The sequence below is a fragment of the Loxodonta africana genome, chromosome 7, assembly GCF_030014295.1.
Source record: "Loxodonta africana isolate mLoxAfr1 chromosome 7, mLoxAfr1.hap2, whole genome shotgun sequence".
NCBI lineage: Eukaryota > Metazoa > Chordata > Mammalia > Proboscidea > Elephantidae > Loxodonta > Loxodonta africana.
In genome coordinates, this window is record NC_087348.1 from 82,318,669 (window position 1) to 82,344,849 (window position 26,181).

The window sequence follows — 26,181 nt, forward strand, 5'->3', positions numbered from 1 at the left end:
TGGCTATGAAACTTAAGGCATATGAAAGAGAACTGTGATAGTGGTCATAAGGAGTGCATCCAGAGGGCTACTAATAAGACTGAATGAGCTACCAGCCCTCCCCAACCCCTAAAAAAATCCTAACTTATTCTTCATCTGAAAGGTGTCTAAGAACGGAACTTCTATCTAAACATCTAAAATTTTATGATTTGCTGATCATAATACTGGTGAATTTCAGGAATGAAATCTATGTAGAATCACAACTTATGAGTATTACTTTTTCCTCCCTAGGAACAGTAATAACCTTAGATACATGGCATAATTTCTCCAGAAGATCACGCTCACTGGTGACAAATGTTCCTAGCCCCTCATGGGCAACTTCAGGATCAATGCTTCGGGTGCTCCCAGCTTCATCCTGACAGGCTTTCCAGGGATGGAGGCTATGGAGCCCTGGTTATACCTCCCTTTCCTTCTGCTCTATGCCATCTCCATTGTGGGAAACACTCTGATACTCCTCATTGTCAAGGAGGAGCAGAGCTTGCACCAACCCATGTATTACTTCTTGTCATTACTATCAGTCAATGACTTGGGTGTATCCTTCTCGACATTGCCCACTGTGCTGGCTGTCCTCTGCTTCCGTGCCCGGGTGATCAACTTTAATGCCTGCCTGGCCCAAATGTTTTTCATTCACCTCTTCTCCTGGACAGAATCTGGCATCCTGTTGGCCGTGAGTTTCGATCGCTATGTGGCCATTTGCAACCCACTTCGTTATGCTATGGTGCTCACCAAAGCCTGCATTGTGGGTATGGGCCTGGGTACTCTCCTCCGCAGCTTTGTCTTCATCCTGGTCTTCCCATTGCTTCCGCACAGACTGCAGTTCTGTCACCCTCAGAACATCCTTTCCCATGCCTACTGCCTTCATGTTGATATGATTAAGCTGGCATGTACTGATGTCTCCCTCAATAGCCACTATGGGCTGTCCATTGTGTTGTTCACCTTTGGCCTGGACTCTGCACTCATCCTTATATCCTATGTACTCATCCTGAGATCAGTGCTAGCCATTGCCTCCCATGAGGAGCGACTCAAGACACTCAACACATGTGTTTCCCACATCCTAGCTGTGCTCATCTTCTATGTGCCTATGGTAAGTGTGTCCATTGTGCATCGTTTTGGTAATGGCCTACCCCGTGCTGTTCATATGCTCATGTCAATCCTCTACCTCTTTGTGCCTCCCATGCTCAATCCTATCATCTATTCCATTAAGACCAAGGAGATACGCCGCAGGCTTCTCAAGATGCTCTTCAGGGTAAAGTTTTGACTCTGGCAGATCTAGAAGCTCTGGATGATCTAGTGTTGGGGGTATAGCCAGACAGATTCCCAAAGTTCAATGGATCAATCCAGGGATGCTGGTGCTGCACTACAAGTTCTAGTTTCAATGATCATTTAATCTAACATATTAAAAAATTAGGTTAGTGTTTTTGAGGAACATCTTGGGTCTTACCCAGAAATTAACTCATATATCAATATACTCTAAACCCATTGCTGTTGAGTCAATTCTGGCTCATAGCAACCCTACAGGACAGAGTAGAACTTCCCCACAGGGTTTTGAAGGAGCATCTGGTGGATTTGAAAGGCTGACCTTTTGGTTAGCAGCCATAGCACTTAACCACTATGCCACCAGGGTTTCCCGATATCCCCTAGAGGGAGAAAAGTTGTCTCTCTTCTAGAATAATCAGGAAACACAAAATAATAAATGTTGGAGAGGTTGTGGAGAGACTGGAACATTTATACACTGCTGGTGGGAATGTAAAATGGTACAACCACTTTGGGAATTGATTTGGTGCTTCCTTAAAAAGCTAGAAATAGAACTACCATACAATCCAGCAATCTCACTCCTTGGAATATATCCTAAAGAAATAAGAGTCTTTACACGAACAGATATATGCATACCCATGTTCCTTGCAGTACTGTTTACAATAGCAAAAAGGTGGAAGCAACCAAGGTGCCCATCAATGGATGAATGGATAAATAAATTATGGCATATTCACACAGTGGAATAAAATACATTGATAAAGAACAACGATGAATCTGTGAAACATCTAATAACATGGAGGAATCTGGAAGGTATTCTGCTGAGTGAAATTAGTCAGTTGCAAAAGGGCAAATATTGTATGATACCACTATTATAAGAACTCAAGAAATAGTTTAAACTCAGAAGAAAATATTCTTTGATGGATACGAGGGTGGAGAGGGAGGGTGGGAGAGGGGTATTCACTAATTAGATAGTAGACAAAAACTACTTTAGGTGAAAGGAAAGACTACACACAATACAGGGGAAGTCAGCACAACTGGACTAAACCAAAAGCCAAGAAGTTTCCTGAATAAACCGAATGCTTCAAAAGCCAGAGCAGCAGGGGCAGGGGTCTGGGGACCGTGGTTTCAGAGGACATCTGGGTCAATTGACATAATAAAATCTGATAAGAAAACATTCTGCGTCCTACTTTGGTGAGTGGCATCTGGGGTCTTAAATGCTAGCAAGTGGCTGTCTAAGATGCATCAATTGGCCTCAACCTACCTGGAGCAAAGGGGAAGGAAGAACTCCAAAGACACAAGAGACAGAAAGGGTCACATAAATCAGAAACTACATCAGTCTGAGACAAGAAGAACTAGATGGTACCTGGCTGCAATCAATGACTGTCCTGACAGGGAACACAACAGAGAATCCCTGATGCAGCAGGAGAGCAGTGGGATGCAGGCCTCAAATTCTTGTGAAACAAACCAAACTTAATGGTCTAACTGAGACTAGAAGGATCTCAGAGGTCATGGTCCCCAGACCTGTTAGCCCAAGACTGTACCATTCCCAAAGGCAACTCTTCAGACAGGGATTGGACTGGTCTATAAGAAAATGATACTGGTGAGGAGTGAGCTTCTTAGCTCAAGTAGAAAAATGAGACTATGTGGACAGCTCCTGTCTGGAGGGCAGATGGGGACAGAAGCTGACTGAATGGACACAGGAAATACAGGGTGGAGAGAAGGAGTTGCTGTCTTATTAGGGGGAGAGCAGCTAGGAGCACGTAGCAAAGTGTATATAAATTTTTTTATGAGAGAGTGACTTGACTTGTAAACTTTCACTTAAAGCACAATAAAAAAGAAAAAAGAATAATCAGGAGAAGGTCAAGGATCACTACAGTATGGGGCTATTCTCTGGAAGAACTGGGGACTAGCTTCAGGACACTTGGTGATGTATCTGGGACTTTCGGTTATTGGCCTAAGCAACTCTGAAAAAGGCTGAGGCACAGGTAGAGGAACTTATGGGCTAGGTGTCACATGATTATCAACATGCCCATTTACCTTGAGTGGTTGATATCTGATGTTTCCAAGAGCCAGGGTCCTTGCAATCATGGTGTTTGAAAAGTTGTGACTTTTTGCAATTTGACATCTATGTTATAAAGGTAGTCAGGATTAGGTTTTAGGATTACTAACTATGTTCTTTTCACATTGAGGGACCTAAGATATCTGCTAATCTCCACTGAACGCAAAGCCTTTTGCTTATATCTCTTCTGTGACTTCCCTCTGTCATTAGTACCATTAAGTTCTCTCTGCTTTCCTTTGGTGGACTGATAGTTCCCTAAGGCAGCAGCCTTGCCTTACTCTACTCTTTCTATTGACATCAGACCTGCCATAGGTCTTCCACCCAGAAAATGTTCAATGATAGTAGAATACTAATAAAAGAATCATTGAAAAAAATGGATAAATAAATGAAGGAAATAACGAGGGCAGAAATTAATGAATGCACATATGAACTAATAATGACTTCCCTGAAATCGGAGTTTCATCTTAGGAAATTTTGTTACTTTTTCCTTTGTTGGGAACCCTGGTGGCATAGTAGTTAAGAGTTTGGCTGCTAACCAAAAGGTCGGCAGTTCGAATCCCCCAGGCACTCCTTGGAAATCCTATGGAGTAGTTCTACTCTGTTTTACAGGGTCGCTGTGAGTTGGAATTGAATTGATGGCAATGGGTTTTATTTTTTTGGCTTCCCTTTGTTCCCCATAATACCCCCACTCCGTTCCTCAATTCCTATGAGGGAAGCACAAATTAGCTATGACATCCTGAATAAGTGGACTGAACTTCTCTAGGTCTTAATTTCCTCATCTGTGACCTATTTACCTCATATGCTTGTTTAGAAGAGTGAATAAAATAAACTGCTCTAAATTATAATAATACATAAACTTGGCTTATTTATTAATGTTATTTTTATTCCTCAAGGATAAACACGAGATTATACATTTAAATTCAAAATATTAATTGCATAAGCCATAGTCTAAAGAAAGATTTTGTGCAAGGTTTTCTTGCACTGTAAGTAGAACTGTTTACTCCCTGCTTTATGTTCCCAATGTGCTTGGAATGTGTTTTGATCATGTCAGTTACTTTGATTAATTTATCTCCTCTACTAAGCTTTACTAGGGGCCCTGGTGGTGCAGTGGTTGAGTTACGTCATACTATGGCTGCTAACCAAAAGGTCGGCAGTTTGAATCCAACAGCTGCTCCTTGGAAACCCTATGGAGCAGTTCTACTCTGTCCTGTAGGGTCACTATGAGTCAGAATTAACGCGATGGTAATGGGATTGGTTTTTTTGGTTACTCGGCTTTAAGAAACTCATGGACTGGAGCCATATCTTGTTTCTCTTCGTACCCTTTAGGCCCTAACAAACACATTGAAATACACCAGTCATACACACAAAAATAATAGAAGAACAAATTAATAAAAGATTATATTTGCATATATTTACACTCCAGCTATCTCTTTCACTTGGAAGAAATAGCAGAAATCACATCCTAAAATGATTTACTCTAAAATGGATCATAACTTTAGTTAAGAACAATTTTACATGAGGATTTTGTTTTTGATCTTAGTCAATACTGTATGCATTATGGATATGACTACAGTGAATAAAAAAGTTTTGTGCTTGACATTTTTAAATATACCACAAATGTACATTGCACATTTATAGTGCTTGGCCCTTATGCACTACAGAGTGTGCCCACAGCACAGAGAGTACCAATAGCACAGAGTGTACCTACAGCAAAGTAAATGAACAAACAGTACTATGCCTGGTCTTTAAAAGGTGCTTAAATAATTATTTTTGAATGGATATTGCTGTTTAATAATTTTGGCTCTATCATAAATATGACTTATAATGAAGTTATTGCTATAGTAAATAAATAGAAATTATGCTTTCAATGCCAGTGCCTTTGTCTGCTTCTTTAAACCTAAGAATTTTGTAGGAACTATTTGGTTCATTTTATGTATTTGTGAAAAGCTGATTAGCAACATCTACGCTAACGTTTTCTGTGTCGCATTCTATAAGCAAAGGCTCTCAGAACCCTTCATTTGACCTTAGAAATCAGCTCAGTCTAGATGAGGCTCAGCAAACATTGGCCCTTGACAGTCTTCTGCTATTCAGCCCAGCAAACAGAGAGTTTATGACTCTGTCTGGACCTGTAATTTGCCAATCTGGAAATATATCTCAGACTTTTCCCTAGTTCATTGATAATGACTGTGTGTCTAGAATCTGTCTGTAATTACAACTATAGTCTCACCATCACACACTCTGATTATCAATGTCGTCAGCTATGTCTGCCCTGAGGTTCTTGGCTTCTTCATCCTTTTCCTGTAATTCATGTCCACTCCTCAGGCAGTCTTAGGTTTCATTGCTCATTCTTCTAGAACGACACCATGAATTTTATCTTTCTTTTTAGGAAAAACCAGGGCTATCTACCTGTTTCCCTGAGCTTGAGTAGGGTTGGAGGTAGGTGTCAGGGTCATACAGTCTGTGTTTTTGTTTGAGCTGCTAAAGGCAAATGCAGGGACATTTACTCTGTGGGGCAGAAGGATGAAGTATTTGCCAAGTTGGTGCTGGTGTACAAAGAACCTCCAAAAGCTTTGAGGAGTAGAAGTTGTAGAAAGCATTACTGGTTGGCATCTGTGTCTGCTGTGGGGTTGTTTGGTCTCTTGACCTTGGTCAGGTCTACACAGTTGTAAAGCCTCAGTTCAGGTCCTACAACTCCATCTGTGCCTAACTCCCTCAGGCTGTACACAGCACACCTCGCACCATTGTTTGAGGACTCTTCAGTGCCACATTTTAACCTCACTCAATGTCAGGAAGAGTTCTAACCTGGACCCTCACAAACATACATTAAGGGGCTCCCTCTAATTTTTCTATTTCTAGCAAATCCAAGAGTAGGTATGAAAAAATCAAGACCAAGTCTGAATTAATGATTTAAGCACAATATCCTTGCCTGCTTCCTATGGTCTCTCTTAGAGATGAGGAAATGCCCACGATTAGTCCCTTGATAATAATGTGACCTTATTCATATCCCAAATGGTAAATATCAGTTATAAAGAGGATCATAACAGTCATCTAATATCTTTACATGGATGATATTCCAGAATAAACTATGACCCCTTTGAGAAAGTCTAGTACAGTGCATGGCACATAAAAATTTCTCTACGAACAGTTGAGGAAAAGGAGAGGAAGACAATATTGCATCAAAATGAAAAACATTGCATCCTATTAAAAATATTTTCCTAAAATAAAGGATGATGGTAAAAGAACCTCAACAAACATAGTTGATGAAAAAATGGAAGACATGCGATCCAGGAAACAAGGTTCAACCCAGGTGAGCAGTTAAGTCAAGTCCCTTATTCATCTATACACTCTCACGACTAAAATAGTGTCTAAAGATGAATGAATACCTCAATTTCATAAGCATTTCATGAAATAGTATTGTGATTGAGAAGACAGATTCTGAGGGAATAATAAACCAAGTCAATAATATTATTAATTAGTCCAAATAGTAATGGAAACTCAACACTGGTCACAGATGCTTCCACATTTATTTCATATCGACTCTCTTTTCAAACCACTCATATCTGTTACTCGAACCTCTTACTCTCAGCTGATAACCTTACTTCCTACTTCAAAAGAACGTCAGTGTGGGTTAGACAAGAGCTCTCAGCTTCCCATCACTAAGTCTGTTTATTTTCATCCTCCTGTAATTGTGTAAGTCTTTCTTCTCCAAATTATTTGTATCCACAATTGAGACTGCACATAGTCTGGCCAGATTACCTTTATAGATTAATTTCTCACAAACTTTTAAGTCACTCTTAAAGCCTTAGCTACCCTTCTCCGTTGTTTACCCCCATTCTCCTCCTTTAGCATTTTCTATCAAGCATTCTTTACCATGTTTATGTTTTCGTCTTTGCCAGAAATGGCTTTTGTGTTATCTTTGCCTATCCTATCCCTTCTGCCTGGTACTCACTAATGATTTTCAACTGCTGCCACAAGAGATTACCACAGATTCATCATCTTCGAATAACACAAATCTATTATCTCACTATATATGTAAGTCACATATCAAGGTGTCAGCAGGGTTGCATCCCTTATCGAAGCCTCCGAGGAAGAATCAGCTTCCAAGATTATTCAGGTTCTTGGCTGACTTCAGCTGCTTGTGGTCGTAAGACTGAGGTTTCTGTTTCCTTGCAGGCTATTAGGAATTGGTCTTTGCTCTTTAAGACTGCCCACATTACTTCTGATGCTTTTCATTTGACTTCCTCCAGCATTAGGGGGTTGAGTGCCTCTCAAGATTTAATCTCTCTGCCTTCTCCTTCCTCACATTTCTCTGGCCCCAGCCTGAGAAAGTTCTGTGTTTTTAAATGCTCATGTGATTAGGTTGGGTCCATCTGGATTTAAAAACAAACAAAAAACTCTCTATATTAAAACCTATAATCTTAATTACATCCAGTTTTGGGGTGTGGATGTCTTTGGGACAATATTTTTGTTCATTTCTTTGACAGTCAGGAGAGATATCACATGATCCAGGTATCTTCTCTGACTGCCCTGGATTGTTGCAAATCTCCCAGCTTTGTTTTCCCCCAGAATCTTCTTGTACTTTTTATCACTGCACTCACTACATTAGGAGTCTCCCAAATTAATCTAAGGATTAGTATACTTATTCATCTACACACTGTCATGACTAAAATAGTGTCTCAAGTTGAATGAATACCTTAATTTATAGTTAAAGGTGTTAACATAAACCTTATATCATACACTTTGAGAACAGAAATGGTGACCTTGTCTTAAATGAAAGACTTATTTGTTATTTTTTCATATGGGAGAACTTAAAGGCTTATAAAAAAAAAAACTAAAACAAAAACATAGTGTGCCAAAATTTTGATCAATCCATGTTGATTAATCAAGACAGTAATATTCTGATCATTGTCTGTGAGGATTAATGTGACCCTGAGAAGAGGATCAAGTAGTATATTAGGTGATGTACTGAATCCTTTCAATCTGACTTAACTATGAGTGGTATTCCTATAAACCTACTACTGTTTCAGCCTGGTTAGTCTCAGACAAACTTTGGATATCAGAGAAATTCTTTCTAAAACTAACTTCTTTCACCTCCTTCCTCATTTGTTTCAAGTGTTAGTCTTCTGTTACCAATCACTATTTCTTCCACCTATATGTGCTAGGATTTTTCTAGTAAAATGGGTTGTTCCATCTGTTCTAGAAATTTATTGTCATTGGTGCTGATACATTTTGATCTATGTCCATTCCTAATTGTTTAACTTTCCAATTGGATTCAATGTTTAAGCTTAAACATAATCACTAACATTCATTGAGCACTATGTGTTGGCTTGTAGGCTACACACTTTGCATGCATTATTTCATTTAATTACCCCAATTATCCTATGATGTAAGGATGATTATTACTTATTTTTCAGGGAAAAAAAATGAAGCTCTATGTCAGTTAGAAACTTCTTCAAGGCATATAGTGAAACCTAGATTCAAACTGAGGTCCATCTGGCTCCTAGTTTCATCAGCTAAACCCTATTTTCTATCTATAGCATCTTTCTAATAGCTGTTCAATAAATCCTGTGGAGAAGGCAGCACACTGCCATGTCCTCAACACCTTCTTAATCAGGACAAATATGTTCTATAATCTGACCTATAATTACCCCAGCTGTATGGACATCCACAATACAACAGTGCTACTTATCATGTTAGCGTCTTGTTCAAGTATGACCCAAGTGGGAATTTCACGTTTTAATAAATTTCAGTGCTAAAATTAATTTTATGGGACTTGAGCACTCTTCATAAGGTTCAGCTTTTTGTGGCTATTGACAGTAGTAATAAAATGGAAAAGCCAGGGCACTGTGTTAGTGGCAGAATGGTAGGTTTAAATACCATTCTGCAACTAACACACTGTGGAAGTTTTTGATGTGCCTTTCCTTTTCCAGGTGTTAGTTACCTCTTCTGTAAAATACAGTGTTCTCCCAGATCCCTTCAGGTTCTGACCATTCCTGCTACTTTGATACCCCTGTGAGTGAGAAAATGCCCAGGTATGGAGGCTTGGAACATCTATCTGTATTCCCAGCAGTCCCTGAGCACATGGGCTAAAATAAGCTCAAGGGATTTCTTGAAGACATCCTTCTATGGCTCAGGCTAGGGAGCTGGCGAAGGTAACTGGGGCCTATGGGCAGGAAGTACAGCGCCCCAGTGCTTATCTCCCTCCCTCTGCACCTTCCATGGGTAAAGCTGTCTCAGGTAGGTAAGCTTGTGTGTCAGGCCCTAAGGTACTCTGTCCTTAGCTTCTAAATCCTGGGTGCTATGATGTGACAATCTGAAGGGAGAAAGGCTATCCCTAATGAGTCAATTTTTTCCTCTACTTGCATGCTGTCGTCTTAATTCTTTCCCAGTTCCATATTTTCTATCTGTTGCTCTTCGTCTCTGGAATGCTATTATGCTTTCTGCTTCAGAACTGCTTTCTCAGAAGAGATAACTTGTCAGGCTACACTTTGGATGTAGATGCCTTGGTGTAAGAAACCACTTCCATTCTTTTCTCAGTACAATTTGGGATGAGGGTGTATAAAAAGACCCTAGATGCTTTAGAAGCTACTTGGTAGGGTCTAGCTTAGTGCTAAAAGACTCCGAATCAGAGTTGTCTGCACACTGCATATAGAGGCAAACAGAAAGTGTAGTAAGAGCTTACAGTATGGAAATAAAGGAATCCTAAGAATATGAAGTGGAGAAAAAAAATTCATCTTGAGCAGGGAGGATAGAGGAGTCTGGAGTGAAGAAAGAGGAACAAAGACAGATGAAAGGCTGTAGTGCTGGCTTTAGTATTCATAGGAGCAAAGTCCTAAGAATTTTTCCAACTCTCCTCTTTTGGGTGTTCGCAGCCTCATTAGGTAACTTTACAGAAAATGGGATGAACCAGGAGAGGTTCAGTAACTTACAGAGCACCTATCCTGTTCAAGACCTTGTTCTGGCCACATCAGGGACTGCAACAATAGATTAAAGTCATAGTTGAGTCCTTGGAGCTAATGGGACAAGAAGGAAGATAAGATTAACAAAGCTATAATGCAATGCAGGCATAGAAGTGGACACTAAAGGAGATGCAAGCCCAGGGCTGTGAGAGTGAAGGGAGGGAGAAGTTACCTCTGATGACAGTGACCAGCCAAGCATTCATGAAATAGGGACTTGGACCTGAAAGATGAATTAAATGGGGATGCTCTTACGTTGTGGGTAATGGCTGGTAGCTGGGGAGTCAGGTCGGTCATGTTTGTGTACTAGCAAGTATACTTATGTGGGTATCTTGAGATACAGGAAGGGGATTTTGATAATTGAGGCCAGGAAGACTGATTTAGCACTAACCATGTTGGGACTTTAATTCTAGGGTAAAGAGTTTGAATTTGAATCTTTGGTAATGAGGAAGCATTTAAGGTTTCTAAGTAGAACAGTGTCATTTTCAGAGTTGTCTTTTAAAATAGGAGAGAATGGATTGGAAAGAGGCAGAAGTTTTATTAGGGAGATGTTATTATAGCACAAAAATGCAATATCTTGGGTCTGAAATATGATGTTGCTAGTGGAATAAGTGGAATAAGATGGAGAAGGGTGTTGACTGAGGCACTTTGGGTTCGATATTTTCATTGTTAACACAGTTTAATGTAGTAAGTAAAGGGAAAGGAGTCAAAGTGATGTTTGGATTTTGAGTATCAATCTTTAATATAATGATAAAAGAGATGAAGAAGACAGAAGGGAAGCCATTAAGATAGAAGTAAATGATTACTAATCCAGTGGGTTTGGGGTACTATGTACTACACCTATTCCCTATTTATCAACTATTTCATTATCTCACATTTTGAGTTTATGACAACAGTGAAAAATCTACTATCTGACTATTTTGTGCATTAGTAGGATACATCTCCTAGTAACGAATGCCAAGGTGTGAGGCAAGAGTAACAATGGCTCTTAATGGTTAAGGTTATGTGTTAACTTAGATGGGCCATGATTCTCAGTGGTTTGGAAGTTATGTAATGATGTAATTTGGCAGCTATGTAATGATTTAGTCATCCTTCATTTTGTGATTTGATGTGGTCATCCTTCATTTTGGCATAATGCTGATTTTTGCATACTGACCTGATCTTTGGAACCTAACCATGTCCATAAGTAAGGAGTATATATATTTTGTTCTGGAAAAAATTATTAAGAAATGACTTGACAACAAATTAAATTGTTCAGCAGTTTGTTGCCATGAGCTAGATGGACAGAAGAAGGAAAAAAAAAAAAACAACTTCTCTTGTATGGAGTCGTCTCCCTATGGTGACCCCATGTGTGTTAGGGTGGAATTGTGCTCCACAGGATTCTCAGTTGCTGAATTTTCAGAAGTTGATCATCAGAGCTTTCTTCCGTGGTACCCTCAGTGGACTCGAGTGAGTTGCCCTTGAGTGAGTTAGCCATTTGCATCACCAAGGGACTCCAGAAGAATAAAAAGGTGGATGGAATTTGGGAAGGAAAAAAAGAACAATAGTGCGTGCCTTAATGTCTGAAAAGTTATCTCTGTGAAGGGATATCTTTCTACCCATCTATCTTCTGTCTGGATGAAAGGCTGGAGAAACTGAAAGATTGTTGAGAAATAGGAGGCTGGCGAGTCACAAAAAAGTAGTGACGGTTCAATAGCCTGAGAGAGAAAATAATTTCATGGTTCAATGAAGAATTGTTTGGAATCTTTTGAGAGACTGCATCATAGTTCAGATAGTAGTGGTAAGGAGATTTTTAAGTCTTAAACACGGTAAAACCTACGGATTGAATTGAAAAAAAAAAAAAAGTCATGTCTTTGAATGTGGAGAAGAGTATGACGACAATAGATAGAGGCATTAAGGAAGGCAAAGTGACCTGTCTAGACAGTTGATTAAACTGAGAAAACTCAGATGATTCCAGAAATCTTGGTGTCAGTGAGGGGCAAGAATGAGTGACTTAGGGAATAAAATTGATTTATTTTTATAAAGTAAGAAACTGAGTCACGTAATATGGACTTAAGATATTATTAGGCAGAGGCCATGATGAAATTTTGTTTGTCTTCTTACAGGATAACCGTCCTAGAACCTAAGCAGGATTCCCATCATGGAGGATAACCTTCATAACAGCTCAGAGTTGCCTCCTTTCACACTGACGGGACTCCCAGGGCTAGAGACCTCCCAACACTGGCTGTTTCTGCTGCTTGGTGCTCTCTACACTGTGTCCATTGTGGGCAATGCCCTTATTCTCTTCATTATCAAGGAGCAACAGAGCTTGCATCAGCCTATGTACTATTTCCTGTCCCTGCTATCAGTCAATGACCTAGGTGTGTCCTTTTCCACACTGCCCACTGTGCTGGCCACATTTTGCTTCCACCTAAGGGAAATGAGCTTTGATTCTTGTATGGCTCAAATGTTCTTTATCCACTTCTTCTCCTTCACAGAGTCTGGGATTCTGTTGGCTATGAGCTTTGACCGCTTTGTGGCCATCTGTAACCCGCTAAGGTATGCCACAGTGCTCACTGATGCCCAAGTGTTGCGCATGGGCGTGTCTGTTATCATCCGCAGTTTCTGCATGGTTTTCCCCCTACCTTTCCTTCTGAAGCAGCTACTCTTCTGCAAGGCCAATGTACTCTCCCATGCCTACTGTTTACACCCAGACTTGATCCACCTGCCCTGTGGTGATATCACTGTCAACAATATCTTTGGCCTATTCATTGTCATCTCGACCTTTGGCCTGGACTCTGCACTCATTCTCTTCTCCTATGTGCTCATACTACACTCTGTGCTGACCATTGCCTCCCAGAAGGAGCAGTTAAAGACTCTCATCACATGTGTGTCACACATCTGTGCTGTGCTAGTCTTTTATGTGCCCATGGTTGGTGTATCCATGGCTGCTCGCTATGGGATGCATGCGCCAAAGTATGTACACACACTCTTGTCTCTGATCTACCTCTTTGTGCCTCCAATGCTCAATCCTGTCATTTATTCCATAAAAACCAAAGAGATTCATCGAAGGCTTCATAAAATACTGCTGGGAACCAAATTTTGAGCAGAATGGGACATGTTTAAAGGCCATGAGTCAGACAATGGTTACTATTACTCTACAAATTTGAATTTCCAAGACCACCTTTGACAAATTTAATTTTGAATATTGTCCCGTATTAGGATTCCTGTCAGCAGATATATGGTGACAACCTGGCAATAGTTAAGATCCAAGCCAACAGATTTCAGAAAGATTAAATCGGTTATGATTTAGGGAGGAAAAAAAAGCTTCTTTTTCCTCTTTTTTAATTGAAAAACGTACAACCTTATAATTTGTCTCTTATTTTTTTCCACAATATATTTCTCTTATCCTTGTTTGAAGTGAATCATCACAAAGGGAATTACATATTATCATGAAAATACTGTATTAATGTCAGAAAGAATTATTTTCTCTATGATATTTCAAAGGAATATTAGTTCAGATCACATGTATATGAACATATACATACAATAATTATACTCAGCAAGACTTATTTCACCTAACACAGGTACATCATTCCCTTGATCTTTAAAATGAGATAAATTTAATTGCATATAAGTTGCATTAAATGATCTAACTTTCAGTAAAATAAAGCATGGTAAAATGTCTCATAATAATTCCACCACTGCAAGTGTCAATCCCTTATGTCTTACTGCCCTGAACCATCTTCCCTACCAGTATCAGTTGTGGTTGAATGGAGTCCAACTCATGGCAACGCCATGTTTGTACAAGTAGAACTGTATTCCATAGGGTTTTCAATGGCTGATTTTTTGGAAGTAGATACCAGGCCTTTCTTCTGTGATGCCTCTGGGTGGACTCAAACCACCAACCTTCTGTTTGCAGTATAGTGTGTTAACCTTTTCTGCCATCCAGCAGCTCCAATCATCTTTCCTATCCCCCAATAACTTACTCCAACCATATTAAACAATGTATTGTTTCCGGAATCAACGGGTTTCTTTTTCTGTCTGTTTCTTTGCTTTTATAGCTTCTACTTAGAATATCCTATCCATGCTCATATGCCTGGCTAACATACACCACTCATTAAAAAATAAAATCATTAAAAATATTTATCGAACAGTTATCATGGGCCGTTAAGTGGCTCAGCTTTTGGATTATGTCCTGGAGATCGCATTTCTAGCACTTCCTTTAGTGCCTGCTTTCTCCTTACCTGCTCCCTCCACTTCCAATAATGGCAAAACAGATGTTTTATTAATTTTATGCATCTAATGTATTTCATGTAGATTTATAACACAACGTGTAGGTATTATTATGCACTTCATTTATTATATATATTTCCTTTTTCCCCCACATGCCTGTCAGTTTGTTGCACTGTCGGGGCTTGCTTGTTGCTGTGATGGTCGAAGCTATGCCATTAGTATTCAAATACCAGCAGGGTCTCCCATGGCAGACATATTTCAGCTGCGCTTCCAGACTAAGACAGACTAGGAAAAAGAACTCGGCTGTCCACTTCTGAAAAGAATTAGCCAGTGAAAACTTTATGAATTGCACCAGAATATTGTCTGACATAGTGCTAGAAGATGAGCCCCCAGGTTGGAATGCACTCAAAATACCACCTGGGAAGAGTTGGCCCCTCAAAGTGGAGTTAACCTTAATGACCTAGATGGAGTCAAGCTTTCAGGACCTTCATTGGCTGATGTGGCACAATTCAAAATGAGAAGAAACAACTGGAAACATCCATTAATAATTGGAACATGGAATGTATGAAGTATGAATCTAGGAAACTTGGAAATAGTCAAAAATGAAGTGGAACACATAAACGTCCATCTCACGTACTTTGGACATGTTATCAGGAGGGACCAGTCCCTGGAGAAGGACATCATACTCAGTAAAGTAGAGGGTCAGTGAAAAAGAGGAAGACTGTCAACAAGATGCATTGATACAGTGGCTGCAACAACGGGGTCCAGCACAATAGTGTTTTTGACCAGGCAAAGTTTTGTTCTGTAGTACATAGGGTTGCTATGAGTCAGAACCAACTCAACGGTACCCAACAAAAACAACAACAGCTTCCTATCTGAATGGAATACTTTCTGAATGAATGGACTGTGTGTTTATAGTAGAAGAAGTGTGAACTTTATGGCAGGCTGAATATAGACTTAGGAAAAAAACAGACAAACCTCTCTGAGTCTCAATTTACTCATTTGTGAAATTACTTTTAAAAAACCAGATCGTTTGGTTTTTATAAACAATATATGTAAGATGGTTGATACAGTGTTTAACATATAACATTTATTCAATATAGGGAAACTACTATTTTTACAGTAATCAAATTTTTAACCTTAGAATTTTTATTATGCAAATTAAATAGTAGATTTAAATTAATACTTGTGGATTGGATAAACAGATGAATTAGAGTGTACAGCCATTATTTTCAAGTGACATAATTCGTGAAGTAACAAAACACAGAAATACTGAACATTGAGAAAATATGTCAAATATAAATAAACAAAACTAGTAATTTCTCAAGTACTAGACAATATTTTAATGAGAAATTTCATGGCCAAAAATGTGAAAATATTATTGATAGGTTTCAAAGTAAGCTTGAACGAATAAACACAAAAGCATATTCCTTAGTGGAAAGATTAAGCAAATATTTGAAAGTGCCAGTTCTCAAATCAATTTAACTAATTCAGGATATTTTTCTGAACCCAACAAAATGATTTTAAAGTTAATTTAGAATTTTTATACAAGTGATATTTCCCTCCTTCAAAAATTCTAAAAAGGTGAGAAATTGTGAACAGGAATATAATACACTACTAAATGTTAAAATGAAGAAAAGAAAAAAAAAGCTATAATGATGGAAATAGAAGACAAGGCTGAAACAAAGACTTATAGAATAGGATAGCTTGGAAAAATGTATAAACTACTACAAAGGAGTATTTTCAAAAAAACTATTATCAAATAGTATTTATAGCACTTTTTTTTTTTTTTGTAAGCACATCAACATGTAATGTTATTGCTATGCATTTACATATTTGCATAGACATGTTTGAAGAATTTGCAGAAGTTTTATTAGCAGTCTCTGGTTAGTGAGATTTGGGAAGATTTATCTTCCGTTTGTCTGTGTTTTCTATTTTTCTATAATACATATGCATTCTGTTTGTCATGATATGAGAGGGAGGAAAGAAATGGAGGCAACCGAGAGCAGCCTGAGAGCTCCAAGCTGTGAGCCTAGTGGAGGGGTCTGAGTGTTGGTGGCCCTGCTGGCTCCCCACTGAGGTGCTTTCCAAGTGCTCCTCTCTGTCTATCCAAAGGGATAAGCACTTTCTTTCTCTAGTGGAACCATTCCCTTTCATTTGTGGCTGTTCACCTTTGGCCTAGACTCTGCACTCATCCTCATCACTTATGTACTCATTCTGAGATCAGTGTTAGCCATTGCCTCCCGTGAGGAGCGACTCAAGACACTCAACACATGTGTCTCCCATGTCCTAGCTGTGCTCATCTTCTATGGTACATGCGTCCATGGTGCATTGTTTTGGTAATGGCCTACCCCATGCTGTTCATATCCTCATGTCAGTCCTTTACCTCTTTGTGCCTTTCATGATCAAACCCATCATCAATTCCATTAAGACCAAGGAGATACACTGCAGGCTTCTCAAGATGCACTTCAGGGTAAAGTTCTGACTTTCTGGCAGATCTAGAAGCTCTAGTGTTGGGGATATAGCCAGCCAGATCCCTAAAGCTCAACAGATCAATCCAGGGATGCTAGTGCGATACTACAAGTTCTAGTTTCAATGATCAATCATTTAGTCTAACACATTGGGCTAACAATTTCCAGGACCATCTTGGGCCTTATCCAGAAATTAACTCATGTCAATGTCCTCTAGAGGTAGAAAAATTGTCTCCCTTCAAGAGTAACCAGGAGACAGAAAGCAGGACTTTCAGCTTCTGAGCGGTGACCTTCGAATTGTGCATGAGGGGACAGTGTATTCAAAATGGGTGATGTTGAGAAGGGCAAGAAAATTTTTGTTTAGAAATGTGCCCAGTGCCACACTGTGGAAAAGAGAGACAAGCACAAGACTGGGCCAAATCTGCATGGTTTGTTTGGGCAGAAGACCGGTCAAGGCCCTGGATTCTCTTACACAGATGCCAATAAGAGCAAAGGTATCACTTGGGGACAGGACACACTGAGGGACTATTTGGAGAATCTCAAGAAGTACATTCCAGGAGCAAAAATGATCTTCACTGGCATTAAGAAGAAAGCAGAAAGCGCAGACTTGATAGCTTATCTCAAGAAAGCTACTGATGAGTAATCATTGGTCACTGCCTTATTTATTACAAAGTAGTAATATCTCGTGAGTTTTTTTTACATGCACCATATTTAAATTGGTCTCATACACCAGAATTCAGATCATGAATGGCTGATAGAATATTTTTGTTGGACATTCCTGAAGTAAATAAGATTGGCTGTGGTTAAATAAATATGATCAAACTTTTTAAATTTTTACAGTAATTTCAGTTCAGCAAGTGTTATCATCTCTTTCCCCTTCTAAAGATATGTTTGGATTTGAGGCTAGGTTGAGTTAGTAATGTTCAGTTTTTCACAAAGATGGTAAAAGCCATCTCACAACCTATAGGAGATTGATTTTATATTTAGATTTGTATAACTGGTTATATGGATATATTTAATAGTGGGGAAATTTCTTCACTGTCTCATGGAACAGAGCAAGGCTTCTCTGTGTTTCAATTTGTATTCATCAGCCTGTTTGAATGCAAGGGCTGGAGACAGGGAAGCAACGGCCACTTTATTTTTTTGCTCTTAACTATGTTAATCTAATTAAAATTCCCTGTATCTAAAATGCTCCCTTTTAATTAACAAAAAGGCATTTCAGTGTGGTTTGTTTATGATATCAAATAAAGACTATTTCAAAAAATTAAAAAAGTAAATAAAGACTAAAAAAAAAAAAAAAAGGAATTACCAGGAGAATATCAAGGGTCACTACAGGGTGGGACTATTCTCTGGAGGAACTGGGGACTAGTTTCAGGACACTTGGTGATATGTCTGGGACTTTTGGTTATTGGCCTAGCAACTCCGAAAAAGGCTGAGGAACAGGTGGAGAAATTATGCACTAGGTGTCACAACATTATCAACATGCATGTTGACCTTGGGTGGTTGATTCCTGATGTTTCCAGGACCCATGGTCCTTGCAATCATGGTGTGTGAAAAGTTGGGACGTTTTGGAATTTGACAGCTATGATATTTAGGTAGTTGGGATTAGATTCTAGGATTACTGGTTATGTTCTTTTCACATGGGGGGCCTAAGATACCTGCTAATCTCCATTGAAAATGCCTTTTGTGTATATCTCTTTTGTGACTCTTCCCTCCATCTGTCATTATTGCCATTAAGTCCATACATATCTGCTTTCCTCTGGTGGACTGTTAGTTCCCGAAGACAGAAGTCTTGCCTTTTTCCACCTTGTCCATTGACATCAGACCTGCCATAGGCCTTCCACCCAGATAATGTTTAATGATAGTAGAATAATTATAAAAGAATAATTGAAAAAAAATGGATAAATAAGTGAAGATATTAATGAATGAACATATGAACGACTAATGACTCCTAAAATCAGAGTTTCATCTTAGGAAATTTTGTTTCCTCTCCCTTTGTTCCCCATAATGCCCCCACTCCGTTACTCAGTTCCTACGGGGGAAGCTATGAAATCCTGAATAAGTGGACTGAACTTCTCTAGGTCTTAATTCCCTCTTCTGTAACTTATCTACCTCAAATGCTTATTCAGAAGAGTGAAGAAAATAGGCAGTTCTAAGTTAAATAATAATACATAAAGGTGGCTTACTTATTTATGTTATTTTATTCATCAAGGATAAACACAGAATTATATGTTTAAGTTCAAAATGTCAATTGCATAGGCCATAGTCTAAAGAAAGATTTTGAGATTTTCTTGAATTTTAAGTAGAACTGCTCACTCCCTGCTTTATGTTCCCAGTGTACTTGCAATGTGCTTTAATGAGGTCAGTTGCTTTGGTTAATTTGTCTCCTCTACTAGGCTTTGCTCAGGGCCCTGATGGTGCAGTGGTTAATACCTAAGATGTGCTAGGGTTGCTAAACAAAAGGTCGGCGATTCAAATCCACCAGCCACTACTTGGAGACCCCATGGGGCAGTTCTACTCTCTCTTACAGAGTCACTATGAGCCTGAATCGACATGATGGTAATGAGATTTTTTTTTTTTTTTTTCGGTTACTAGGCTTTAAGAAACTCATGGGCAGGAGGCATATCTTGTTTCTCTTTGTTCCCTTCAGGTCCTAACACAGAGCCTGATATATACAGGCATAAACACAAAAATAATAGAAGAATGAATTAATAAAAGATCATGTTTGCATAAATTTACATCTTAGCTGTCTCTTTCACTTGGAAGAATTAGCAGAAATCATATCCTAAAATATTTTACTCTAAAATAGATCACAATTTTAGTTAAGAACAATTTTTACATGAGGATTTTGTTTTTGATCATAGTCTCAGTCATGTGTGCATTACGGATATGACTCCAGTGAATAAAAAATGGTTTGTGCTTGACAGTTTCAAACATGCCACAAACGGACATTACACATTTATAGTGCTTGCACCCTATGTACTACAGAGTCTACCCGTAGCACAGAGCGTACCAATAGCACAGTGTGTACCCATAGCAAATTAAAGAAACAAATAGTACCATGCCCGGTGTTTAAGAGCTGCTTAAATAATCATTTTTGAATGGATGTTGCTGTTTAATAATTTTGGCTCTGTCACAAACATGACTTATAATGAAGTTATTGCCATAATAATAAGTAAAAATGATGCTTTCAATGGCAGTACCTTTGTTTGCTTCTTGAAACCTAAAGAATTTTGTAACAATCATTTGGTTCAATTTAGGTATTGTGAAAAGCTGACTAGCAACATTTAAGCTAATATTTTCCATGTCACGTTCTATAAGCAAAGAGTCTCAGAATCCTTCCTTTGGCCTCAAAAATCAGCTCAGTCTAGATGAGGCTCAGCAAACATTTGCTCTTGACAGTTGTCTTCAGCCCAGCAAACAGAGTTTACGGCTCTGTCTAGATCTATAATTCGCCAATCTGGAGATGTAACTCAGACTTTTCCCTAGTTCATTGATGATGACTGTGAGTCTAGAACCCCTCTGTGATAACAGCTGTAGTCTCACCATCACAGACTCTGGATATCAAGTCCAACAGCTATGTATGCGCTGAGGTCATTGGCTTCTTCAGCCTCTTCCTGTGATTCATGTCCACTCTTAAGGCAGTCTTAGGTTTCATTGCTCATTCTTCTAGAGCTGTACCATAAATTTCAGCTTTCTTTTTAGGCAAAGCTAGGGCTATCCACCTTTTGCTCTGACCTGGAATAGTTTTGGAAGCAGGTCCGAGGGTCATACAGTCTGTGTTTTTGTTTGAACTTCTGAAGACAAATGCTGAGACATTTACTCTGTGGAACAAAAGGATAAAGCATTTCCCAAGTTGGTGGTGGTATATGGAGAAACTCCAAAAGCTTTGAGGAGTAGAAGGTGTAGGCAGCACTACTGGTTGGAATCTGGGTCTGATGTGGGGTTGTTTGGTCTCTTGAACTTCTTGGTACAGATCTACACAGTTGTGAAGCCTCAATTCAGGTCCTCCAACTCTGTCTGTGCCTCTCTCCCTCAGGTTTCACACAACACACCTCGCACCGTGCCACAGTGCCACACATTCAACTTAATATCAGGAAGGGTTCTAACTTGGACCCTCACAGACATGTCTTAAGGGACTCCCTCTTATTCTTCTACTTCTAGCAAATCCAAGAATGGGTATGGAAACATCAGGATCAGATCTGAATTAGTGATTCAAGCACACTGTCCTTCCCTGCTTCGTAGGGTCTGTCTTATAACTGAGAAAAAGCCCATGATTTGTCCCTTGATAACAATGTGATTGTATTTCTATCCCAAGATGGAAAATATCAGTTTAGAAGAGGATCATAACAGTCATCTAGTATCTTTTTATAGATTAGTATTCCAAAGTAAACTATGCACCCTTGAGAGTGCCTAGTACAGTGTATACCATTTAAAAGCTTCTATACAAACAGTTGAGGAAAAGGAGAGGAAAGCAATGTTGCATCAAAATGAAAAACATTGTATCCTAATAAAAATATCTTCCTTCAATAAAGTGTGATGGAAAAAAGAACTTCAACAAACAAACGTAGATGATGAAACAATGGAGGACATGTGATCCTGGAAAGAGGGTCCAACCCAGGACTGTAGTTATGTCAATGGCCTTGATGACAGCTGTACAATACTTTGGGGAAGAAACTGATCCAGATTGAAGCAAGAGAACAGAGGGTTCCAGGGGAGGTTGCCAAGGAAAATGAAAAGCATTTAATAGAATAGTAATGTGATCCAGAAGATAGATAGACTTTGACGGAATAATAAACCAGGTCAATATTAATCAGCCCAAATAGTAATGGAAACTCAACAATGGTCACAGATGCTTGCATGTTTCTTATTTCATATTGTCTCTCTTTCAAAGCTCTCATTACTCCAACATCTGATTCCCAGCTGATAATCTTACTTCCTACTTCCGAAAAATGTCAATGTGGATTACACACGAATTCTCAAGTCTTCATCACTAAGCCTTTGCTTATCTTCTTTCCCTATTTATAACATTTGTGTAAATCTTTCTTCTCCAAATTATTTGGCCCCACAAATGAGACTATGCATAATCTGCCCAGATTACTTTTATAGATTAATTTCTCACGAACTTCCAACTCACTCTTAAAACTGTAGCTATCCATCTCCCTTGTTTTACCCACATTCGCCTCCTCCAGCATTCTTTTTCAAGCCTTTTTAACTGTACTTATGTTTTCATTTTTCCCGGAAGCAGTCCTTTTTTCTTTGCCTATCCTCTCTCTTCCACCTGGCATTCATTGTATTATTTCTTACTGCTGCTACAAGGGATTACCACAAATTCATCAGCTTCAAATAACACAAATCTATTATCTCACTATTTATGCAGGTCAGAAATTAAGGTGGGCTTGACTAGGTGCTCCATTAAAATCTCTCAACGCTGAAATCAAGGTGTCAGCAGTGAGGCATCCCTTACGGAAGCCTCTGAGGAAGAATCAGCTTCCAAGAGTATTCAGGTTGTTGGTTGAATTCAGCTCTTTGTGGTTTCTATTTCCTTGCAGGCTATTAGTCAGGGACAGGTCTTTGCTTTCTAAGGCTGCCCACATTACTTCTGATGCTTTTCATTTGACATCCTCCAGCAGTGGGGGGCCGAGTGCCTCTCAGGCTTTAAGCACTCTGACTTCTCTGTCCTCACATTTCTCTGGCTCCAGCTTGAGTAAGTTCTGTGCCTTTAAATGCTCCTGTGATTAGATTGGGTACATCTGGGTTTAAAAACAAACAAACAAATCTCTATTCTAAGGCCCATAATCTTAGTTACATCCAGCTTTTGGGCATGGACATCTTTGGGAGAATATTTCTGATCATTTCTTTGACAGTCAGGAGAAATATCGCATACTCCAGGAAATCTCTGACTGTCCTGGATTTTGCAAATTCCCCTGCTTTGTTTTCCCCCAGAATCTTCTTGTATCACCATACTCACTGCATTAGGGGCCTCCCAAATTAGTCTATGGATTCATATACTTATTCATCTGTACACTGTCATGACTAAAATAGTGTCTAACATTGAATGAATGCCTCTATTTATAGTTACTCGTGTTAACATAAACCTTATATCATACACTTTGAAGGTAGGGATTATGACTTAGTCTTAAATGAAAAGCTTATTACTTTATTTATTTTTTCTGATGGAAGAACTTAAAAAGAAAAGCTTATGACACAGAAATAATGGGTCAAATTGCTGATCAATCCATGTTGATTAATCAAACTCAGTAATTTCCTGATCTTTTTCTGTGAGGATTAATGTGACCTTGAGAAGAAGATCAAGGAGTGTATTAGGTGACATACTCAATCCTTTGATCTGACTTACCTCTGAGTGGTATTGCTGAAAACCCACTACTTTTTCATCCTGCTTAGTCACAGGCAAACTTTCCATATCAGAGAGACTTTTTCTAAAACAGACTTCTTTCACTTCCTTTCTCATTTGGTTCAAGTGTTAGTCTCCAGTTACCAATCACTGTAGCTGCTAGGATTTTGCAGGCGAAATGAGCTGTTCCATCTATTCCAACAATTTATTACCATTGGTGCTGTTATGTTTTGATCTATATCCATTCCCAATTGTTTAACTCTCAGGATCCAATGTTTAAGAGTTAAACATAACCACTAACATCCATTAAGTGCTATGTGGTGGCCTGTAGGCTACACACTTTCCATGCCTTATTTCATTTAATTGCCTCAATTTTCCTATGATGTAAGGATGACCATTACTTATTTTTCAGGGAAAAAATGAAGCTCTATATCAGTTAGAAACTTCTCCAAGGCATGTAGTGACACCTGGATTCAAACTAAGGTCCATCTGGCTCCAAGTTTTATCAGCTAAACCCTATTATCTGTCTATATTGTCTCTCAAGTGGGTGTTCAATAAACACCTGTGGAGAAGGCAGCACACTGCTGTGTCCTCAACACCTTTTTAATCAAGACAAGTGTGTTCTGTAATCTGACCTATAATTACCCTAGCTTTATGAATATCCACAATATACCAGTGCTACTTCTTTACTTATCATGTTAGGGCCTTGTTCATATATGACTCAAGTTGGAATTTTACATGTTCTAATAAATTTGAATGCTAAAATTAATTTTATGGGGTCTGATCACTCTTCAGGAGATTCAGCATTTTTTTTGTGTGTGTGGCTATTGATATGGTAACAAAATGGAAAAGCCAGGGCACTGAGTTAGAAGACCTAGATTTAAATGTCATTCTGCCACTAATGACCACTGGAAGTTTGAGATGTCCCTTTCCCTTTCTAGGCTTTAGTTACCTCTTCTGTAAAATACAACATTCTCCCAGGTCTCTTCTGGTTCTGACCATCCCTGCTACTTTGATACTCCTGGGAGTGAGGATATGCCCAGGCTCAGAAGCTTGGAGCATCTCTGTATTCCCAGCAGTCCATGAGCACATGAGGTTAAATAAGCTCAAGGGATTTCTTGAAGATAGCCTTATATTGCCCAGGCTAGGAAGCTGACCAAGGTAACTTTTGGCTATGGGCAGGATGTACAGTGCCCCAGGGCTTATCTCCCTCCCTCTGAACTTTCCCTGAATAAGGCTGTCTCAGGTAGGTAAGCTGGTATGTCAGGCTCTAATGTACTCTGTCTTTAGGTTCTAAATCCTGAATGCTGTCATATGACAATCCTAAGGGGGAAAGACTGACCTTAGTCTGAGTTGATTTTTCCCTCTACTTGCATGCTCTCACCTTCTTTCACTCCCAGGCTATATTACCTATCAGTTGCTCTTCCTCTCTGAAATCCTATTATACTTTCTGCTTAAGAATTACTTTCTCCAAAGAGGTACCTTGTCAGGTTACACTTTACAATAGATGCCTTGGTGTAAGAAAGCACTTCCAACGTTTTCTCAGAATCATTTGCAATGAGACGATGAGAGGGTATATTAAAAAAAAAAAAAAAAAAAAGACCCTGGTTATTTAGAAGCTACTTGGAAGGCCCTACTTAATGCTAAAAGAGTCCAAATCAGAGGTATCTGAACACTGCTTATATAGGGAAACAGACAGTGAAGTAAAAGCTTATGGGTAGAGAAATAAAGGAGTCCTAAGAATTTGGAATGGAGAAAAAAAATTCATTCTGGGAAGGAGGGATAGGGGAGTCCTGAGTGGAGATGGAGGAGCAAAGACTGATGAAATGCTAAACATGAAGGTATAGAGCTGGCTCTAGTATTTACATTTGCAAAGTCCTTGGTCCTAAGAATTTTTATGACTCTCCTCTTTGGGCGTTCAAAGCCTCATTAGGAAAGTTAACAGCAAATGGAACCAACCTAGAAAGGATTAGTGACTTAGAGAGCCCCTTTTCTGTTCAAGACCTTGCTCTGACCACATTAGGTATCTCATGATTCTCAGTGGTCTGGAAATTATTATATAAAGATGTAATTGGGCAGTTATGTAATAATGTAATTTGGCAGTTTTGTAATGATGTAATTTGACAGCTATGTAATGACTTAGTCGTCTTCTATTTTGTGATCTGTTGTGGTCATTCTCCATTTCTGTATAATGTCGATTTTTTCCATTAATAACCTAGTCTTTGGAACTTAACTGTGCTGACAAGTGAGGAGTAGGTATATTTTTTTCTGAAAAAAGTTATTAGGAAGTGAATTAGCAGCAAATTAAGTTTTTTGGGTAGCAGTTTGTTGCCATGAGCTAAATGGACAGAGGAATGAAAAGACAAAAACAAAACAGCTGTTTTGCAGTCAGCTCCCACTCATGGTGATCTCATGTATGTTAGAGTAGAACTGTGCTCTACGGGATTTTCAATGGCTAAGTGTTCGGAAGTTGATCGCCAGACCTTTCTTTGTGGCACCTCAGGGTGGACTTGAGCCTTTAGATTAGCAGTTGAGTGAGTTAACCATTTGCATCACCCAAGGAATCCAGAAAAATGAAAAGGTGGATGGAATTTGGAAGTGAATGCAAATTGATGGCACACAACAACAATAGTGTGTCTTAATGTCTGAAAAATTACCTCTCTGTTTTTGAAGGGATATCTTTCTGGATGAAAAGTTGGAAAAATTGAGAGACTACTGAGAAATAACAAAGCTGGGGAGTCACAATAAGGTAGTGAATTCTCAGTAGCCTGAGAAAGTAAATGAAGGAAAAATTCACTGTTCAGTGAATAACTGTTTGGAGTATGTGGAGAG

General features: G+C 39.0%; 2 protein-coding genes and 1 pseudogene across 2 annotated transcripts; all 3 read left to right on the plus strand.

Annotated features, from left to right (window-relative positions):
* The first annotated feature begins 349 nt into the window (after positions 1–349).
* On the plus strand, positions 350–1,297 carry LOC100662426 (olfactory receptor 51I2-like). The gene has a single exon (XM_003421510.2). It carries the CDS (start codon positions 350–352, stop codon positions 1,295–1,297), a length of 948 nt encoding a protein of 315 aa, XP_003421558.2.
* A 10,808-nt stretch (positions 1,298–12,105) lies between these two features.
* On the plus strand, positions 12,106–13,393 carry LOC100662147 (olfactory receptor 51I2-like). Its single transcript, XM_010600938.3, has one exon. It carries the CDS (start codon positions 12,449–12,451, stop codon positions 13,391–13,393), a length of 945 nt encoding a protein of 314 aa, XP_010599240.2. The 5' UTR covers positions 12,106–12,448.
* Positions 13,394–17,319: 3,926 nt separating this feature from the next.
* On the plus strand, positions 17,320–17,665 carry LOC100668869 (cytochrome c, somatic-like; annotated as a pseudogene).
* The last annotated feature ends 8,516 nt before the right edge of the window (positions 17,666–26,181 follow it).

Bases quoted from the DNA above. Each gene is read 5' to 3' on its own strand.
- LOC100662426 (XM_003421510.2), top strand. From the start codon at position 350: ATGGGCAACTTCAGGATCAATGCTTCGGGTGCTCCCAGCTTCATCCTG.
- LOC100662147 (XM_010600938.3), top strand. From the start codon at position 12,449: ATGGAGGATAACCTTCATAACAGCTCAGAGTTGCCTCCTTTCACACTG.